Source organism: Falco punctatus, assembly GCF_963210335.1.
Source record: "Falco punctatus genome assembly, chromosome: 17".
NCBI classification, from domain to species: Eukaryota; Metazoa; Chordata; class Aves; order Falconiformes; family Falconidae; genus Falco; species Falco punctatus.
The window spans coordinates 6,241,864-6,262,445 of record NC_137597.1 but is presented as its reverse complement, the minus strand read 5'-3'; the positions used below and the strand labels follow the sequence as shown (position 1 = coordinate 6,262,445).

The 20,582-nt window shown below is 51.1% G+C and overlaps 2 protein-coding genes across 9 annotated transcripts; both read right to left on the bottom strand.

Moving 5' to 3' along the window:
* Positions 1–32: 32 nt before the first annotated feature.
* Positions 33–8,542, bottom strand: LOC308054695 (complement decay-accelerating factor-like). Of its 6 annotated transcripts, XM_080367906.1 has the most exons (15): positions 8,307–8,541; positions 7,564–7,755; positions 6,730–6,921; positions 6,408–6,504; positions 6,157–6,242; positions 5,550–5,744; positions 4,895–4,966; positions 4,285–4,311; positions 3,534–3,597; positions 3,248–3,358; positions 2,796–2,987; positions 2,437–2,532; positions 1,641–1,790; positions 590–801; positions 33–472 (listed from the first exon to the last, which is right to left on the bottom strand). In XM_080367906.1, the coding sequence occupies exons 1-15, from the start codon at positions 8,377–8,379 to the stop codon at positions 468–470; spliced, it is 1,764 nt and encodes a 587-aa protein (XP_080224032.1). In that variant the 5' UTR covers positions 8,380–8,541; the 3' UTR covers positions 33–467. The 6 variants fall into 6 exon arrangements, with proteins under 6 accessions (XP_080224032.1, XP_080224029.1, XP_080224031.1 ...); XM_080367903.1 differs by having other exon boundaries at positions 33–801; positions 8,307–8,542; XM_080367905.1 differs by having other exon boundaries at positions 33–801; positions 1,641–1,748.
* Positions 8,543–13,695: 5,153 nt separating this feature from the next.
* On the bottom strand, positions 13,696–20,548 carry LOC308054555 (CUB and sushi domain-containing protein 3-like). 3 transcript variants are annotated; one of them, XM_080367595.1, is made up of 9 exons: positions 18,883–20,548; positions 18,189–18,380; positions 17,427–17,526; positions 15,701–15,783; positions 15,008–15,205; positions 14,739–14,798; positions 14,489–14,617; positions 14,180–14,368; positions 13,696–13,834 (listed from the first exon to the last, which is right to left on the bottom strand). In XM_080367595.1, exons 1-9 carry the CDS (start codon positions 19,502–19,504, stop codon positions 13,743–13,745), a joined length of 1,665 nt encoding a protein of 554 aa, XP_080223721.1. In that variant the 5' UTR covers positions 19,505–20,548; the 3' UTR covers positions 13,696–13,742. The 3 variants fall into 3 exon arrangements, with proteins under 3 accessions (XP_080223721.1, XP_080223719.1, XP_080223720.1); XM_080367593.1 differs by having other exon boundaries at positions 14,180–14,617; XM_080367594.1 differs by lacking the exon at positions 13,696–13,834 and adding an exon at positions 13,840–13,966 and having other exon boundaries at positions 14,180–14,617.
* Positions 20,549–20,582: the final 34 nt, after the last annotated feature.

Genomic DNA, 20,582 nt, shown 5'->3' with positions numbered 1-20,582 from the left:
TTCCTTTTATTTACAAAATGTTTCATTATAAATACTGCAATTGTTGCACTTTTATCTGTATGCTAGTAAAGGAACCTCAGTAAACAAGTACATTTTTTTAAAATACAAGTAGTACCTTTTATAATACAAGTAAATCTTGCAAGACTGTGTAAAGAGTGTGTTTACTTTGAAACTGTTTTCCCAGTGGGAAGAAACATTTACTGACTTTTTTTTAAACCCTCACTTTAAAAGCTACAAAAATAGTTTTGTTATACTAAACCAAACAACAGAGTAGGTATTGAACCACCGTGGAGCTGGATTTGAAGTATGCTTTGGTTTTCCTGCTTCTTTACAAAGAAATTCTTGATTGTGAAATTAGACACTTCAGGTGGCCTTATTGCATGTCAAGCGTCAGCCCTGACAGCGCCAATGACCCCCCTGCCCTCCCGCCAGCCTCACGCCGATAAGAGCGCTACAGCTGTCGGCATTTATCCTGCAACAGGGAAATGAGCAATTAATTAGGGTTAGTCACCACGTGCTGCAGCCCCTCAGCTTTGCAGCCACCGGTTTGTGGCCCCATAGCGTGGGTGTCCCCCGTGGGGGTCCCTACCGTTGGGTGCTGGGTGCTGGGGCTGGCACAGGTGTGCGTGGGTGGGCACCACGCAGATGGGGCAGACGTGGCAGCTGGGGGTGCGGTGGGAGACAAGGTGAGCCAGGGTCCCCTCGCCGGCCAGGGGACACACGGGGCAGCTCGCCCTGTCGCTGTGGACAAGGGAGATGTGCAGCCGGTCGGTGCAGGAGGGGCAGACGGGACCCCACGGGCTGTGAAGAGAGAGCCAAGGGTGAGCCCTGGCGGGTTCGTGTCGGAAAGTGCTCCTCGCCGAGCCACGCCACACAGGCTCTGCCACCCATGAGAGCTAGTTTCATTAACAGTTTCAAAGTTATGAACTTTTTAAACCCAAACAACTAGCAACTCACGAGTGCAGAACCAAAATGGCTCCTCCAGGGTTAGGGCTAAAAGCAAGTGGAACAAGCACATGAAATCAATGATCACTAAAAAGAAGTTCATACTTAAAAAAGCTAAAGCAGGCAGGTGCGCGCCTCAAACCGTGTTTATTTTAACCAAATATTTGTTTGAATTTGCCTCTGCCAGTGATGACTCTTAAGCTTTGTGGGCAACTGCCAAAAAATAAGGGAGGCATAGAGCAGCTCTTTGCTCACCTCATGGCTGCTGTACCCCAAACAAAAAAGCCATGCCTGGGGTGGAAAAAGCTCTCGGCAGCTAGGTGAACGGAAAGGTCTCTTACAGCACTCCGGCTCTTTGCTGCTTAACCAAAACCAGAGCTCCTTTGTGGGCCAAAGAAGACGTGAGGCTGAGCCAAGCGAGGGCAGCTGAGGAGCACAAGCTGATTCAGACACACCAAGAAAACTATGCCAGCATCATCCGGATAAACCCCACACCAGTTTCACCTCTCTGCTTGCAAGCAGGCACTGTGCTTTTCCTCCGATTCAAAGCTATAAGCAAGCGGAACTGACATTTATGTGCCTCCGTCATTTTTTTATTCCAAGCGAAGTGGTTAACTCAGGTTTGAGGATGCTCGGCGCACACCGCGGTGCTCGATGCTGAGAGGAGCTCCCTGCACCGGCCGCATCGCACTCACCTCTCATCCTGCCGGCGGGGCCTCCCCGGCCGCCCCCCAGGTGTTGCACTGTCACACTGGCCAAGGTGGGCACGCAGCCAGTTCTCACAGATGGGGCAGATGTGGTGGCTGCTGTGGAGAAGCATCGCTGAGGTCCTATGTTGAGTCCCTCTAGAGAGACTCAAAAATCACCGTGACGCTCAGCACTGCCAGCTTCCCCAGTACTGAGGTGCCGTCCCAAGCAGGATGGAAACCTGGAGTCAGCTCTATCACAAACCTCCCCCGCTTTGCTAAAATGGATGAGATGTTTCTTTGCTTCTCCTGAAACACACTGTTTCATAAATCCGTACCCTCCTTATAGCTAGACCCCCAGTTCCCAGCCTCACCCCACGAAACCTGCAAAGCCAATTACGCCTCAGACGCCTGTTGCTCTCCCAGAGCAGAGGAGGAGCAGAGCGGGCAGCTCGGCATTGGCACGGGAACCCTCCAGGCACTGTGGTGTGCAGCACAACACAGTAAAGGAACAGGAGAAACACGCGCACGTGCGGAATGCCTTTTAAAAGCACTGAAAGAACAAAGCATAAAGATTGCCCAGAGCTCCCTCGTGTTAGGGGAAAAAAGCAGAGCGATTAGTGTTTCAAAAGTAATTAAATGCTGTAATACTAAGCGGAGTGTCAAGACAGGAAAGAGGTGGGAATGAGCAAGGAGGGGTGGAACATCCTTATTTTCTGCTTGAATAAATACAATTCTACTCTACTCTAAAACTACTTATTCAAGGCCACCGTGGCATCTGCGTATTTTTGAGTGGCAGACAGACCTTTCACGGTTCGAGGGCTGCTCCACCTTGCTCCACTCCGAAACAGCTTCTCCTGTGCCGTCACCCCCCAGCACCTCTGCAGCCTGGGCGGGAGAGCTGAGCGCAGAGAGAGAGAGAAGACAGCCTGAACCCAGCTGAAGGCATGGCCCTCCGGGAATGACTGCTGCCCGACGGAACTGCTTTTCTTCTAAACAGCGCATACCTTCCACTGCCAAAACTGAACTTAAAGGAACCAGAGGAATCCAAACTGCAAATCCTGCTCTATCCGCGCACAGATGCTTTCTCCCCTGCAAGAAGCACCCCTTCCCCCATTCTGCTCCACGCGGACCCTGGAGCAAATGCCTGGTCGGTCGTGGTACCTCGTGCCCGCTGGGCTCTGGCTGTCCCTGCCGTCGATGCTGGGGATCAAGGAGGTGTGCGGCGTGCCGGACTGGGTGCTCAGCCAGTCCTCGCAGGTGGCACAGCCGCGGTGCGGGGGCTCGGCGTGGGGGGCCAGGGCGGCGTGCAGCTGCCTCTCGCAGGTGGGACACACGTGGCAACTCGTTGTGTGGCTGCAGATGAGAAAGAAGGGGGAATCCCTCCTGCTGAGCCCCCAGAGCAGCCACCAACACCAAACCCTCCCGTGAAGCAGCTGCTGCCTCTTGGGCGGGCGGCACATCCCTCGCATCGGCAGAGGGCTTGGTGTTTTAGAGTCAAAGACTGCATGAGGATGTGCAGTCAGGCATGGCAAGGTTTGTAGCTAGAAATAACACCAGGGAGATCCGTGGGAAGAGTGGCACAAGCTTTTGGGCAGACAAACAAGCAAACCTACCAAAAATAGGAACGCCACGGCAAGGGCTGCTTCTCATCATCTGGTCCTTTTGGATGTGTTGGTGGATCCCTTCCCTTCATCTCGTGCTTTTGTAAATCCATATCGTAAGACCTGAAGAGACAGAAAGGAGAACACTCGTAGAATAAAAAGCAACTTAGCAACATGGAAAGACAGTAACAATTGTGCAAATATATACTGAAGGTAATTACCTCAGAGCTTAAAAGGAAATACTCAGTTCTCCTTAGAGAAAGTTATGATTTATAGGGGGTAGCTTTGGCTCACTTACTGGATTTTATTGTCGTTGCACCTCGTGATGATCCCAGCTAGAATTCCAAGGGCTACTAGGAGAACTAACAAACAAAGAAGAAAAAAGAAAAAAAACCCCCAACAACAAATAAACCCAACCCAAAATAAACAACAAATTTGGTATGTAATTCCAGAGAAATACTGCAGTTTGGTAAAAGACGGGCTGCAAAATTCTCTGCTCCAGGGCTGCCTGTCACCACCCAGAAGCCCCCCCTCAGCCAGAATAACGCACACCCCCCTCTTGTGTCTCTGAACACAAAGCACAGAAACCACGAAGTGTGGTGCCATGCTGAACTTGTTGAGGGTGTGATCCTCATTTATTTAGTGTTTTTATAGACAGCCCCCTTTTGTATTTTAAACGCGTTCACCATTTTTAGTACTTGAACTTTTCACCACAAGGATGTTCCGAGCTTCACTAATCTCTTATCTTTCGAAGCACGCCAAGCCCTTTTAAAGCAACTTTATCAATTCAAGAGGGACAGGGTGTACAGTTTTTGGTTGGCTTCTTACAATGACTGCTTTGGATTCTTCCATAGTAAGACACAGACAATCTGTCCAGTTGCTTGCAACGCTGCTGCGTTACCCAGCAGCAGAGAAATCCCTGAATCCTGACCAGAGCACTCAGTACCAGGGGTAGCGAAATGAATAACCAAACCCACCAACTCCAGGTATTTAACAGCAAATAACAACTTAGGCTTAGGAAAGTATATTTTCTATTTTAAACTACTTACCAATGCAACTTGGGATGAGGATACTCACTAGAGAAGAAAATAATGAAACACGTTAAAAAAATGAAGCCAACAATGCTGATAACTAAACAAGGAAATTCCTAAGTCTATTCCCACAGAACAACATTATTCAAACCCAGATAACCATAAAGCTGCTGAGAAGACAAAATGCTATAAAACAACCTGTCATCAACTACTACACACATCATTACACACTGCTGGAGTCCACTGGAGTCCCTCACTCCTCCTCTCTCCACTGAGAGAGCTGAGGTCCGTAGCTCCAGGCTGCTCCACCCTCAGCAACATCCAAATACAGCCAAGATAACGTCAGCGGTTTCTACTGAGCTGCTTGGCCTGCACAGAGGGAGTCAGAAATCCTCACCAGCATCAAAAATCCTACCCCGTATCATGTCAGCTGAGAACAGAGAGAAAAGGGGATTAGGACAGGGAGCAAACCTGAGCAGTCCCTTAGAAATGGGAAGATGGACCCACCAAAAGGAATGAAGAAGGCACAACAGGAGCAGAAAACCAACAGCACGTGGAGTGCCCAATCTGGGTGCAACTACAGCAATTACAAGGACTCTGAGGCTGAATGCCTTTCCTGAATTCTTACCTAGCCAGTAAGGATTCCCTCCTATCTTCTCTTCTGAGGGTTTAGTTTGGTTTGTCGCTGCTGTAGTGCTAACTATAGAGAGAAACAAATAAAGGAAAATGACTCAAAATTATATTTCATATAATTCTCCATTTATACAGAATATATATAATACTTCAGTGAGGAGTAAATGTAGCATGAGCAGGTGGCTTGTGCATCTGTGGCTACAACAGCGAGAGCTGTGGAAGAGTCACACAGGGACCTGCTGGTGACAATACAGCCCTTAAGGACAGAGGGGACCCTGCTGTCCCGCTTGGCCTGGGTGTTGTTGGACATCAGATACAAATCCCTTCTGGGGTTTAGTCCACCAGCTTTGCAATTACTGATACACTTCACACATTGTTAATTAAAATTCTGCTTGTTCCTCTTGGAAAGAAAATGTAAACCTGTGTGCGGCTGTGCTCATGGCGCTCCCAGCAGAGCTGGGCATCGTGCAAAAGCACAGACCTGCCAACCATCGCTGCTGAAAGCAGATGCTGCTCCCCTGGAAACAACGCCTACGGGAATGCTGGCCAAACTGGAGCCCTTCCCTTTCTAAGAGCAGGGAATTAGGATTAATTAACTGCACAGCAAGAAAAACTACTCGAGAACAAGATGATTATCCAGCAATGCCCACCCCTGCATTCGGGAGGAGACCCGCTCCAGACGCCATCGACCTGGTTTTCTGTTGTACAATGAAGAGTTTCATTTCCCACAAGCTGGAGCCCAGGCTCACACATGTACATCACCACCGAGTTGTACGTGAACTCCTCTGTACCGCTGCCGTTATGCATCCCATTGGGAATAGCTGGAGGCGGAGAACAAGAAATAGCTGGGGGAGAAAAAGAAAAAGAACTGAGCAGGTGACCTCTGGGATGCTCTTCTCCACGCTGTGAAAGGAGGAAAACCCAAGGGCCACGTTGCACCCATCACAGGGGCTGAAGCGGGAGCACTGGCCACCCTCTCAGCACCCAGATATCTTCAGGTGCCTCCCAGCCCGCTGTCCTGTGCCCACAGTGCCACGGCAGCCCGAAGGGACACCGAGGCCACGGGGCTGGTCACTGGTGTCCGTCCTTCACGTGCAGAAGGCACCAGCGATGCTCCTGGCTAATCCCTGCTTTCATCACACCAGCTCTCTCCCTAACAGAGATACTGCCCTGACTTCATTTAGTCAAATCAACACCCAGTGCAGTATTTCCGAGTTGGAATATCTGGTATTGCCAGGCAGGCACTGCACAACTTACCCTGACAAGCGGGAAGCTGGCTCCAGCCCACTTTACTTCCCCTTATGGAACAATGGATGATCCGTGATGCTCCCTTCAACGTGTACCTGCAGGGGTGAAAGGCACAACCCAAACGAGTCTGTCGTCACCAAGCCAGAATATGTCACCCCACAGAGGTGCCAAGGACTCGACAGGCAGAGCCCTTCATCCCAGCTCACACACCAATGGCTCTGGCCAGGTGACTGGGACGCAGTGGGCAGCTTCACACTCACCCACGGTTACAGACCACCTCCGCCCTTGCACCGAACAGGTGATCCCTTGTAATAACTTTGCCATATTCTGGATTTTCTGGAATACCACAAGATTTCCCTAGAAAAGAATAAGATTATCCTTAGAACACTACAAGGATAGGCAAAAATGCCAGAGACAAACTTTTCATGATAGTATGGCAACGTCAGACCAGGCATCTGATGATATTTCATGCTAAAGGTCATTAAAAAATAGCAATCCTGAAACACAAGCGCTTGGAACACAGTGCTGCGGTGCAGCTGTGGGAGGATGCTGGAGCAAATGGAACAGCAAGGAGACACTCACTCCGACACAGCTCGGGAACTTCTGACCAGTTTAAATCATCGAGACACATGCTGGTGGGGAGCTGGGCCGTGGTATTCTCGTAGCCTGGGCGACAAATATACCTCACGGTGATGTTAACAGCATAAAAATTCTTCATTTCATCTTCTTGCGATATTCTAGCGAAGCGCACACGTGGTGGGCTGAGACAGCTACCTAGCAACAACAAAGATGACCAAAGCGTACTGTTACAAAGCAAAAATAACAATATTTTGCATTCAGCTACGTATAAACACATACCCAAGCGATAACGCGCAAGCTGCCCTAAGAATATGAATACCCCAACTTTAAAGAAGGTGATCAGTAATTTGTGTAATTGAAAAATATCCCTAGGTGACTATTTAACGACAAAAGGTTTTAAACGTTAAAATTTGCTCTTTTTCGATCAGTCACAAGTGCAGTGCTTAGCTCCCTTGCCAATTCCACCGATGAAGTGTTTGAGGTGGGGAAGTGCAGGCAGCTCGCACCACGGCGGTTTGCAAAGCCCAGCACCAACCCCCCCCCCCCCCCCCTCAGTGAACGCTCGCGCCAGCAGCCGCTGTGCCAGCGCTGTGCCACTGTGGTTCTTTCCCGTGCTTCCCCAAGCTGATGATTCATCTTTCTTAACACCCAAACGCCAGTGTGTGGCTCGAACAGACTAAGCCGGGTTAGGAAAATGGGGCCGTAAGAGGTTCTCTGACAAGCAACTTCACCTGGTGTCCCTCTGGATGAGGAAACTTGAAGGAGCGATTGCTAAAGCAGCTCTCCCAGCGGCGTGCATCGCCGAGCAGCTCGTTTCAGAGAAAGTGAAATACTTACGGCCACAGAACTCCGGGAGGTTGGACCACTGGGAGTTTGTAAGGCACTGTATCGTATCTGACAGCAAGGGGCGTTTAACGTAACCCCTATGGCAGCTGTACGTTATTCTGGAGCCGACGCTGAAGCTTTCCTGATGCTTAGAGTCCTCTGGGGGCTCCGCGTGGCTTATGGTTGGCAACGGCCCACAGTCACCTGTGGCAAAATAAACCTGGATTTAGCGGGGCTCCTGCTGCCCTGCGCAGGGCGCAGCACGGATGCACACGCAAAGTCCGCGGGAGAGCACAGCACACGCACCCCTGACACACACTGCGGAGCGGAGCACGCACGGAGCACACACAGGTGAGCACATGCACGCAGAGCACATGCATGCACATGGAGCACACAAACGGGCATGTGCACACATGCACATGGGGTGGGCACAGACACAGGGCACACACAGAGAGCACACACATGGGGCACGTATATATGGGGCACGCACACACAGGGCACATATATACATGAAGCACACACACACATGGGGCACACACACAAGGCACACCTACACATGGAGCACACACACAGAGCACGCACACACGGGGCACATGCACACGCGGGACACACACACTCAGAGCACAGACATGCGGCACATGCACACAGGGCGCACACACACAACACATGGAGTACACACGCACAGGGCACACACACGGGCACACGCAGGGGTGCCAGGGCTCACCGCGCGGCCCCCACCCCTCCCGTGGACTCACCCCACGCCACGGGCGGCAGCACCAGCAGCACCAGCAGCGCGGGCAGGGGCGAGCGGCGGCGCCCGGAGCCCATCGCTGTGGGGAGCGGAGCGGGACCGGGAGCGGGAGCGGAGCGGAGCGGGCAGCCCGGCACCGCCCGGCCGGCCCCACCCGGGGCTCCGGCCTCCGGCGCGGGGGGAGCGGCCCCGGCAGTGGGACGTACAGCCGGGAGCAGCGCCGCCCCCCGGGCCTGCACCCCCCCGGCTCCCCCTCCCGCCATCCCGTCGCTGGGAAACCTCCCGCGCACCGCCCGTCTGCAGCGCGGGGGGGCTCTGCGGGGGATGCAGCGGGGGGGGGGATGCAGCGGAGGGGGGATGCAGCGGGGGGGGGGATGCAGCGGGGGGGGGGATGCAGCGGGGGGGGGGGGATGCAGCGGGGGGGGGGGATGCAGCGGGGGGGGGGATGCAGCGGGGGGGGGGATGCAGCGGGGGGGGGGGGATGCAGCGGGGGGGGGGGATGCAGCGGGGGGGGGGATGCAGCGGGGGGGGGGATGCAGCGCGGCTCTGTGGAGCACACCCGCGGCCTCAGCCGCTCCTGTGCAAGTCTCTTCTCTGCACCTTCCAGGAAAGACACCCTGCTCTCCCAAGCTATCAAGCCCCAAAGGAAAATAAAATGAAATAGAAAATACAATTTAAAATAAAATAAATAATAATTATATAGATATATATAAAACCTCAAATAAAATAAACCAAAATAAACCACAAAAAGGGCAGCACATGGGTCTTGCCCGCTCCAGCGGTGAACCCTGCAGCACGCCCCACACCAGGAGTGTACAGCAGGTCCCATGGGTGCCCCAGCGCTGGCCCTGCTGCGTGCAGGACGAGAGCTGCACCTTCATGGGCGCCTCCTGCCCCCTCTGACAGCATCGGGCCTAGGGAGCCCAGCACGGGGGCACCAACCCCCTGCCAGGCCCCCTCAAACTGCCTTCAAACGTCACCTGCCCGTCCCTGTCCCTAGGAGGAGACCTGGGTGAAGGGAGGTTTTCCTACAAGAGAAGAAGCCGAGGGCCCCCCTCCAGCCCGCGGGGTGCACAGGAGCCCAGAGGGCTGTAAATCAGACCCACCTCAAAGCTGCTAATTGAGCTGCTTCTGCCAACACCTGCGCACAAGACAGGGCAATGGGGATACCAACATTTCCACTGTAACTCTCCTAGTTAAACACAAAAGTCCTCGAATGAGAGGCTGTGCTGCCTGCCGAGGTCAGGGGTGTCCTCGGGCATGGCCTGGGCTCTGTGCCCACGGGGGAAAGCAGGGCTGGTCTGGGATCGCTGCCTGGGGATGCGGGAAGAGCCAAAGGAAAGGCTGAGGCGATGATACTGTCAGGATGTGTCACCCCACCCTGAGGAAAGGGCAGCCAGCAGCAGCCTGCCCTTGTTATCCGGGAAACAGTAACGTTTCCACTAAGAAGCTCAAAATCACCCCCACCCCCCTCCCCCCATTTCATTTTCCAATACAATTTAAGTTCCAAGCAGATGTAAGTAACAAAAGCATTTGCAATGAGGCCAAGAGGTGTTTTCTTAAGGGAGGGAATCAAGCAGCTTCGATAACACATTCCTTTAAAATACTTGTGAACACATTGACAAATTAGGTGGTGATATCTGAGCCACATATTTTTATAGGTCACTGCCCCTCTCAGGTCTGAATTGGGGTGGTGGCTGCAAAATTCAAAAGAAAGTTGCTAACAGGGAAAAAAAAATAATGCTTTAAATGCTGAGGAGTTCTCTTGTAATAGCTCACAGCAGCAAGCTCAGCACGGGCTAGCAAGGTGTTGAGAAGGTTTTGGCAAAGACTTCTTTTAATGTCAAGTCTCCTCTGTTCACCCGTGCATCGGAAGAACCAACTGCTGTAGATTCAACTCTGTGACACCCCCTTGCTAACAGGGTTCAGATTTACCCCTTGAACCAGGCTGCCTAGGAAAGCAGGAGGCACCTCTACCTGCCGAGACCACCAGGCTCAGACCACCCGTCCCCTGTCTCTCTGCCACCCACATCTGCTGTCCCAGTTTGCCCTGTATCGCCCCAGTAACTGACCAGGCACCGAAACCTCCCGCTGAGGTGTTGCCCCAGCAGCTGAGCCCTGCGATAGCCATCCTGCGCCTGCTCAGCTGGAGCTGCCAGGGGGGCTCAGCTTTATCTTGCTCCGACATCCCTTCCCCGTGCTGCAGAAATCAGGCCAAGCAGATGGCAACGGCAGAAGTGGAAGCACGTAGAGCGAGGAGCCTGACCCGTGCTGCTCCATGCCCCTATGCTGCCAGGCTCCCACTGGAACAGCATGATGTTTCCAGCAACACCAGGGGTTGACCTGCCAGAGCTGCTCTTGGGCTTTCCATGGAAACCTGGCCTCGGCTCCCTGCCCGCTCCCACGAGCTCCTGCCACCCCCGTGCAGGGCAGCAGCCTGGGATGTGGCCCACAGCTCCCAGAGCCTTGCTGGGACCGACCCCAGGTGCCAGCGGGCTGAGCTGGGAAGCCGGAGCAGAGGGGCTGCAGAGCTCAGGACCAGGGTGGCCAAACAGGATGAAGGCCAATCGCCATCGCTCCAGCTTTCATTTTCAGACCACTTACTAGAAACACATTCCCAAACATTACTGCATACGTTTCCTTCCTTTCTTTCTTTCTTTCCTGTTGTGGCTTTTTTTTTAAAAAAAAAACCAAGTTAAACGTGCATAGGAAGCCATTGAGAAAATAAATAGGAATGCTGATAAAGAACTGATCAAATCTGAATATTGCCAAGCTGTGCCTAAAAGCAGATACCTTCTTGAAAAGAGCACAAAATAAGAAAAGGGAACAGCAGGCAGCTGAATTCACAGGTTATCCTTTATAAATGATTATCATCTATTATTAAATGAAAATAAAATCCCAGAAAGGCTTTGGGAGCTTTAGCATTCGGTATAGGACAAAGGTGGTGAGCAGCCAACACCGTAGACTTGACATTTCCAGTCCCTCTGTTGCACTGGGACAGCACCGGAGAGTGCACTTCACAGTTACTCCTCTGTGTCTGCATGTAGCCTGTGCTCACAGCCTGCAGCATCACAGAGCTGCCTTCCTCTGTCTGCAAGGCAGAAGTAGCTCCGTTACAGCAGGAGATGAGCAGATATAGCCAGACCATGCGTGGCTGTTATCTTTCATGTAGTCTGAGCAGAAATACAAACTGCAAAGAACTTGTGTCTGATACAAAAAAAAAAGCTTTTGCTAAATCAAGTGCTTAAAGTACTGAAGATAGAAAGATTGTCATTCCATTTAGTGTGCAAAGCAGGATGATTTCCTAAAATAAGTTTACAGTTTTGCAAGATGGGGAAGTCGGTATTTTGCTGTTGGCACAACCCCGCTGGCAGCTGCCGTGGGCGTATCTGTCACTGGCCCAGGCTGCAGCCAGAGATTCCTGGGGTGTGGAGGGAGCAGCTCAGCGGGGCGGTGGGGGTCTCCGACAGTCCGTCCGTCCGGGGAGTCTATTTACAGGGATTCCTTTGCCAGCAGCTCCGTGTTGCTAGCAAAAAAGGAAATCTGTGGTTGTGGAAACACCGAGTCAAACTGGTTGTGACATAACCGAGTTCTGTCAGCAATTCTGCAGAAAGCCTGAGGCGGTTCTGAGAAACTGCAGCTTCCCACCCCCAGCCTGAAAAAAGGCTGGCCTGATCAGTAAGGAATTATAATTGGATTCAGGGTGTAAGGAGAAAATTGCTGAAAGGAAAAAATCAGATGGGAGAAGCAGCTATGGGAATTACCCAACTTTTGTGTAAGTAATTTTCAATCTATTTCTTGGAACATTAAAACATCTCACAATTAAAAAATATATATTTTGTACATGTAAGGTGGGGCAGACCTGATCGAGCTTATTCTTTGTTATAAAGGGAAGTGTAAGAGTCCTGACAAGTACAACCATTGCGTGGGGCGCCTCAGGAACAGAACGTGGCGCCCTCCTGCACGCCTCCTGCTTACAGCGCTAATTCTCTTTAAAAGATAATAATATACTTAGATCGGCGGGATCCCATTTCACTGCGTGCCTTGTCTACATCTGCAGTGAGATGACGGGAAGAGCAGCACACAACAGTTGTTGTTGCGACTATGCAAGGGAAGTGCAACTGCCACCTGCCAGGGTTTCGTCCACAGGGGGGTCCCTTGGTCATGGTGTCACTGAAGGAGAGCAGCCCCATCACAGATAAACTGCTTCAAAGCTACAGATAAATCTTCCTATGCACTTCCCATCGTGCTTCCCATGGGATGTACACACAGCCTGGGGGAAGGAAACACCCAGGCAAAGACTGGCCCGGCTGTAGTTTCAAAGAGAGTTAAGTTTTCTATTAGAAGATTCTTGCTCAGATTTTTGAAAACCCACCCAGTCTGGGGTGAATTTTAGCATTGCACTGCAGAAAGGCCCAAATCAATTCCTTCTTCAAAGCCTCAAGGCTGGTTTCAGGTGTTGTTCCTTTTCCCCCCACCTCATCCCATGCTCCAGCCTTCTGGCACCGAGGGACTGGTCTTACAGGACCCAAGTTTTGGGGCAGCGGAGCCAAATTCCTGAAGCACAATGCAAAGTGGCATTTCCCACACTTGAGGCTGCATGTCAAGCTGCTGCTTTGATACGATCTCCTTAAGATGTGCCAAGTATGACAAGAGTAAAAGAAAGAAAAGCCAACAGGAAGAGATCTTTAACTCAATCTTCATTCTGACATTAGATAATAGAGCCGAGTAGAAACTTCTAGGCAGAAACAAAGGATGAAGTTTTCCCCTTTCCTTCCATGTTGTATCATCTAGGATGCTTCTAGCCTTCATTTGCTCCTACTGAGGGCACAACATCACCAAATATTTCCTTTAAAGCCTGCAAAACCCTTCTTGGAGCCCTTTTCATACACTGACACCACTGCCACATCTTTCCTACAGACACTTCCACAAGCGCCCAACCATGCAGCCCCGTTACCCACCTTTAGCCCCACTAGTGAGGTTCTTGGATTCTTTCTTTAGCAGTCCAAGTCAAATACCTTGGGCTTTTAGTCCCAGCCACCAGCCTGGCAATGCTAGCAGCTTGGAATAAACCCCACCTTTGAAATGATGGCGCAATGGGGAAAATCCCTCCTGGCCACGCTGGACATACACGGGGGCATTTCTGGACCTGGATTTAACCACCAGCCTCATCACGTTCATGTTACAGCCCTAGGCTGTGCAGATACACGAACAAAACCCACCACCACAGGAGTGACAATTTTTCTGCTGTTGACCCAAGAGACGTGGCTCAGGGATGGGGGAGTCCAGCTTGACCCTGACACCAGAGAAGTGCTTTTCACCAGCCTCCAGCTGGGTAGCGAGACCCTCTGGTGAGCGTTTTGCCTTTATTGCTTACAATTAAATGCTTCTAGTTCCCTCTCAGACATAGTTTCCAACACAGCTGACACTTACCCTTTTGTTATGGGTAAAATAATCTTTTGCAGCGGGTGGGGAACCTGTTGTAGCAGCACTTCTGCCATGTCCAGCTCCTTCTGGCTGCCCACGACCTCACTGATGTGGAACAAGATCAGCATTAGTGACCTCGCTGTCGGAATGGGGACAGAAGCCCCAGCACTCTGAAGGTTACGTGGTACAAAGGTATCTCTTGCTTTTCAATGTGGCAAAAATTGAGTTAAATGGAACCTGTAGTAGCACGATGGCAAGGAAACAATTGATAAATGAAAATACGTTTCATAAAAAGCAAAGCTTTTGTAAGAGGAGGAGGTCAGTACAGTCAAACCCGAGCTTTGAATCAGATGCCCAACCAGTGAAAAATACAAATTATACAGAGAAAAACTATAGAAGAAAAGACTACAACAAAAAAAAAAAAAAAAAAAGAAAAAAAGAATCACTCACTTCCACAAAATGATGCAACTTTGGACCGTTTTAAGTTTTCAAAGCAGCTAGCTTGGGGGAGGATGCCAGAGATCCCCGTGTACTTTGGAAGACACATGAATGCTTGGCTGGTCCCAGGAGAATAGTAGCTTTGGGTTTTGTACAGAGGTAGAACAAATCTGAAGGCTGAGGTAGCACAATTCCTGGACACTGACGAGAAACATGGGGGGGTGGGGGGGGGTGGAGAAAACTCCAGGTATAGGACTGGGAGTAAGCAGGGAGTCCCATTGATGAGTTCCCCTCGGCTCCAAATGAGCCTCCAGGACTGACCTGGTGTCTTGGAGATGGAAGAAGAATCGGAGAAGGAGATGGTATTTTGGAGTGCCTTTTTATAAAGGTTGAGCTTCATTTCCCAGGTCAAAGCCTTCTTAGATAGCTGGATGCCATTTCCACGGGATCCTAAAAGAATGAAAATCACGGTGTGAAATTCATTAAATGGATTTTTCATAGAAATGTGATAAGGAGCAAATTCAGTTGGGAAACGTGGGACTTGATTCAATATAGAATCATTTTGACTCACTTTGGGGAACAGGACTCCTTTCCATTTCTTTTGCTCCTTGTTTGACAGATGTCCTTTTCTCTAGGGTGTAAAGAGCAGGTATTGCTAGGAGCACTACGCTTTTCCCACACAGATGGTTCATTCCTTACTCACTGTAGCAGCACTGCACTTTTCCTTTTTAAAACTGCAGTATGACTTACACCTGACATGTCCTGTACTAAGCAATCATAATATTTTAGGCCGGTGCATACTAAATACTAAAAATAAACATTAAATTCAGATGAAACCACCTTTGCATTCAGGCGCAGCTCCGCTCCAGACTCCTCCGTTTGTTTTGTCCACACTCGTGCAACGGATGCTCACATTTCCAACGAGCTGGAAGCCAGACTCACAGCTGTAAGTCACGGTTGTGTTGTAAGCGAATTTTTCTACACCTTCACCATCATGCTTTCCGTTGCTAATTTGAGGAGGTGAAGAGCAGGTAATTACTGCAGGAAAGAAGATCAACATGGGTATTGCTAAAAGTTTCAGTAATAATGAAAACGCAAAATTTTTCCTGGGTCCACCTAGGATTCCTGAAGGCAATAAACTTTCTGGACAACTGAGGACAGGTAAATAGCCCTGCCTTCTGTCTCGATTCTCTCTCTTGTTTCTTAAGTGTTCCTGCTGTCATGTCTTTCTCCCCCTCACTCCAAGGCTCACAGAAAATGAACTTGCCATGCCCTGGCTCATGATCCCTTGAAATCTCACCCCATCATCTCCACTGCAAACTTAAAGTCATGAGAAAATATGTTGATCTTGTGGGAACAAAACTGCTGAAATACAGCACCAGCAGCCAAATGGGTGTTTCTCAGCTGCAGTGTTGGTGACAGATCTGCCACACACCACCAACAAAAACAGGGGTGTGAAGGCAGGTTAGACTAGAGGTCAGGATGCAGGATCTACTGGAGCAAAGTCAAAAGTTAAGGTTGGATTAATCTTACATTTGCAAGTTGGAAGTTTACTCCATTCAACATCATTTCCTTTAAGCTGACACTGGATGAAATGACTCCCTTCTAATTTGTACCTAAGTGAAAATAGACATGAAAAGAAAAAAAATGTGTAACTAGCCAGGAACTGAAAACAATTTCCCCTCCCGGTACCAGCGTGATCAGCAGCATAGAAAAGGCAGTTTTAAAGCGAGCAGATGTGCAGATACACGCTAGTTAACAGGAGAGCTCCTTCACCTTGCCCTCTGCCAGGATCCTTGTTAATCTGCTTTGATTCTCTCCTTTGCCTTGCTGCAGAGCGCATCTTCCATTGCAAAGGCGGGAGAAGCAGCAGCAGGTGGCTAGCGGCGCACGCACTGAATGCCACGCAGCGCTGAGGCTAGCTGTGGATTCCCACACGGATGCTTGGATCTACTGAACCAGGGACTATTTCTCCCTGCCTGCTTCCCGGCAGAGAACGGTGCTGGGCTGCAGGCTGCTGGCACCCGGGTGAGGTGGCAGGTGAGGAGCTCCCTCCTGAGCACACGCAGCATCTCGAAAGGCTGTGGCTCAGCCCCTGCGCTTCGCAGCGATGCTGCATTACCGAGGCTGGTCAGCTGGATCTGCTGAAGTCCCTTGTGCTGGTGGTAGAGGGTGGGGTGCCGGGTGTCCTTCAGTGCCACCTCCTCCCTAGCACGTTGCTTTTGGGTTGTAAGGGTGTAGCTGTGTTGCTAAAGCTTTCCCAGAAAAGCAAGTGCCAGCAGCGTGCTGGCATTACCTTCTCAGCTGCTCTCTGCAAACATTCAAATGCATCCACTACATGCAGCAGGGACCAGCGAGGGGCAAGAGGCAGCTATGTTTCACTAAAGTGGTTACATCTTGTTCTGACAGGACTGACACCTTCCCCAACCTCTGAACTACACCCTCCTGTTCAAAAAAAAAAAAAATCATCATTTGGACATGATTAATAGTATCCAATCCTGCTTAGATAGGTAACATTATCCCTCCACCCTGATGTATATCTCCAAAAATTAGCTGAAGGCCAAAAGGGTGGGACATGCTGTCATTTCCCTAAAGTCCATCCTAAGGGAACATCTGGAGAAAAAAAACCCTGTTATGTTTGAACAGCTGTGAAGACTGGCAGAACAAGGCAGATGATGCCAGTCAGTTCCTGCTCGGGAGGGAGGAACACTAGCTGGAGTTACAAGAGTTTAATTTTGCAGGTCAGTCCACTGCATATTGGAAGCAGGCAGAAGGCATGAGTCAGCTCACTGAGATGGAAAGTGTGCTTCAGTGCCCTTTTCCAGCTGAACATCACTGAATTTTAAAAAATCCACCATAAAGCCTTATTATTTAATATATCTCAAATATGTTAAGATGAAGCATTTTAAGTAACTTGTTTTGAAGTCTGTCGTTGCAAACTGACTGTACAACCAGCCCTGCTGGGATATATACCCTGGGGCAGTTCAGTTTCCTTTGGGCGACTCCTGAAGGAAAAAGCAGCCATAAACTCAGACTCTAGTCCCTTCCCTCCAGCTGTGTCTTATTCCTTCCCAGCCCAAAGCTGTAATTCAAGTACGAAAAGCAGCCACACGCTCTGCAGTCAGAGCAACGCCGTAGGAGCGGTATATTGTGAAATAGCAGCCCAGCCTGTGCCCACAAGCTCGTTGCACTGGACCGGAGTCTGTATTCCAGCAGCAGCAGCGGTGTACCGGAGCTGGGGGCATGCCCCGCCACTCACCCGTCCTCGCAGAACACCTTCACTCTTGCACCAAACTGCAGATCTGTAAGAACGACCATCCTGCCCGCGGGCAGCGCTCCCGGGTCACCGCAGGATCTCCCTGCCAGGGAACGGGACCAGCGTTAGCAGAACACATGGGGATGGAGAAATAAAAAAGTCTAAATAAGGGACAGGCTTAGAGGGTTGTACCCAAAGGTACCAAAGCATTTTACTTCACGCGTGTCACAATGGAGCTGGCAGGAGCCAGAATCGGCCGCAGGTGAAGGTGTGGGTCCCTGTAAGTGCTCCCCACCCCCAGCAGTAAGCACCTGGCAGGAGGGCAGAGGGGAACAGTTGCAGATATTTCCATCTCAATAGATTGGCAGTAACCTGACTGTGAAAAATGTATTGCTGCCACATCATCTTACATATGGATCCTACAATCCGTATTCCATGGATTTCACCAAGATACATGCTTTGTCTTCATTTTGAAGCTCAGCACTAGAATTGAAAACTGCCATTTGTCCTGTGCATATGCTGTGTCCAGACTCAAACATACTTCCTAACCTGAAAATCCAAACAAATCTGTTTATGCCAGCGGCAAACAAAGGACATTATTGATACTGCTGCTGTTCAGTCTTATATCCAAGAAATATCCACCTTATTTTGTACTGAGCATGTAGCTGTTGGGAAGACAACCAGGCTGCATTTCAGCACGTGGGCTGGCAGCAGCTACCTGACCTGCTTTTTGGCAAGCGGAGAGAGCAGAGCCGAGGTACTCACTCCTGCACAGCTCAGCAGCTTCGGACCATGTCAGGTTTTCAAGGCAAGTGCTGGTGGGGGAGCTTTCCGAGGTGTTCTCATAGCCAGGGCGGCAGACGTAGCTCACGTTGGTCCCAACGGGAAAGAAATTAATCCTCGCGTCCGTCTTGGACAGAGCAGCAAACCGCAACCTTGTCGGGGCACCACAGCTCCCTGGAAGTCAAGAAAAGTGGGTCTAGAAGAGCCGCCCGCCGGGAGGCATGCAAAATAAACCTCACAATCACAGAAATGCTCTCGCTACAGCGCTTTTGGAAAGCTCCTCACGTTCATCACAAATTACTTCTATTTTCTTACCAGGCTGCTCCTCTGCCAAATGCATCTTTGGCAAAGTGCAGGTGACGATGCATTAACCGCGTGGGCAAAGCTCTTAGTAGGAAATCAGAAGCTGCATGCGTGTGCGGTGGGGCATTGCATGCTGCGGCTTCCACAGCTTCTGCCAGCCCGGGGTCGGGAGGCATGGAAGCATCCTGGGCTCCGTCCGACTGAGCCCCTTGCCGACAGGCACGGACCCTGCACCCCTCAGCAGCTCTGACGAGCAGCCGCCAAGGGAAGCGGGTTGGTACGGTGCCAGGAGGAGCCATTGCAGAGCAGCCACCGTAAGGGACAGAAATTTTACAGGCAAGGGAGCTGTGCTTCAGAGAAAGGAGGTATTTACGGCCGCAGGGCTCGGACAGTCTTGACCAGCGTGAACCGGGCAGGCACTTCACCGTGTCCACCTTCCCGGGGATTTTGATGGCGCCTTCGATGCACGTGTACGTCACCATGGATCCAACGGGGAAGATGCTGGTGGGCTCGTCGCTGGATGGTCTGGAGTAGGTCATGTGAGGTGGGGGCCCACAGTCACCTGTGACAGGAGAAGACGTCCTTGAGTGAGGACCCCATCCCCTGGCTCCTTCACCAGCCCCAGTGAGCATCCCAGGAGGGTGGCTGGGCTGGCCCAGGCTTCCCCTCTGGGCAAAGACACTGAGCAGGGCTGCATCCATGAGAGCATCAAGCGATGGGTGTCCAGGCTTGAGGGAGGAGGGTGGTATCACCCCACCAGCCCCCAAGAGCAAAGTGAGAATCAAGCAGGTCTCGCTGGTCCCCGACCTGACCCTCCCCCCCCCCCCCCCCCCCCCCCATCCCATGCCCCTGTACTCACCGTGAGCCACAGGCATGCCTAGGAGCCCCAGCAAGGCCAGGAACATTGCGGGGTGACCAGACCCCCGTGCCCTGGCGGGTGCCCCACAGCTTGGAGTGCCTGGGTGCTTCCCCTGTCCTGGTCCTCCAGGCTTCATTGCTGCAGTTGCTGTGCTCTTCTGTGGAGCACCATTGGCTCCAGGGGACTGTTTCTGAAGCTGGGAGGAGATGCAGCAGACTCAGCCAAACTTTGGAAATTGGAAATCTTTCCAGAACCATGGAGCTGAAACCTCTAGTGGGGACACTGAGAGCAGCCGGGGTGGGGGACAACTGTCATCCCTATGCTCAGGTAAAGCCTCCCAGTCCTCCTGCCCAACTATAAGGGTTGGGGGAGTAACTCAACCCTTTTATTTGACCTGAGGTGGGCAGTGAGCACTGCCTAGCACAGTTTTACCAAAACCATATGCTACCAGAGCAGAAAAGACTCCCACTCAGCCCCAGGATGTATCCAGGATAGGAAAATGCCTACTCATTTGCTGGCAGGTAATGCAAACAGTTTTTCCATAAGCAGAATTAGCGAAACAAAAGCTAATAGTATTTTCCTTATTGCTTGTTAATTTTTTCTGGATTGCCCGATTTATTTGTAATTAGGAATGGGTGTGAGTGTGAGCCAATACATCTGTGTACTGACTAATGCTCTGAAATATCCCGTCTGACATCAGTCAGGACTACTAATACACGCTCCTTGGTACATGTGGGACGTAACACCCAGCTCTTATTCATGCTTATGGGTTTCGAGCCTGGCACAGGGAGATAAGGCACTTTCTGTTTGCAGCCCCAGGTGAGCTCAACGCAGAGGGAAGCGAGGTGCCACACCAGGAAGGTGCAGCCCTGCTCTCCTCGTGGTGCAGGGAGGACAGGAGTGGGTCGGAGCGCCTCTCATTGCAGAGATCCTCAGCAGGATGTGGTGAAACACAGGATGTGTTACCAAAGCATCTTTCTGCGTGAAGATGGGAGGCACAATCTCTTCCTTGGGTGTGGTGCTTTAGGTTCTAGTAACATTTAAAGCAACTCTAACAACTCGTAACACCATGCATCTGGCAATGATACACTGCTGTAAATCACTCGTGCAGGAGGTGAATGCTCTCCCTTCTCCCACGGAGCCCAGGCACCAGCATGCTGTGCCATGCCCACCGCAGCTCCCTGAGCACCCTGAGGACCAGCGCAGGCTGCCGG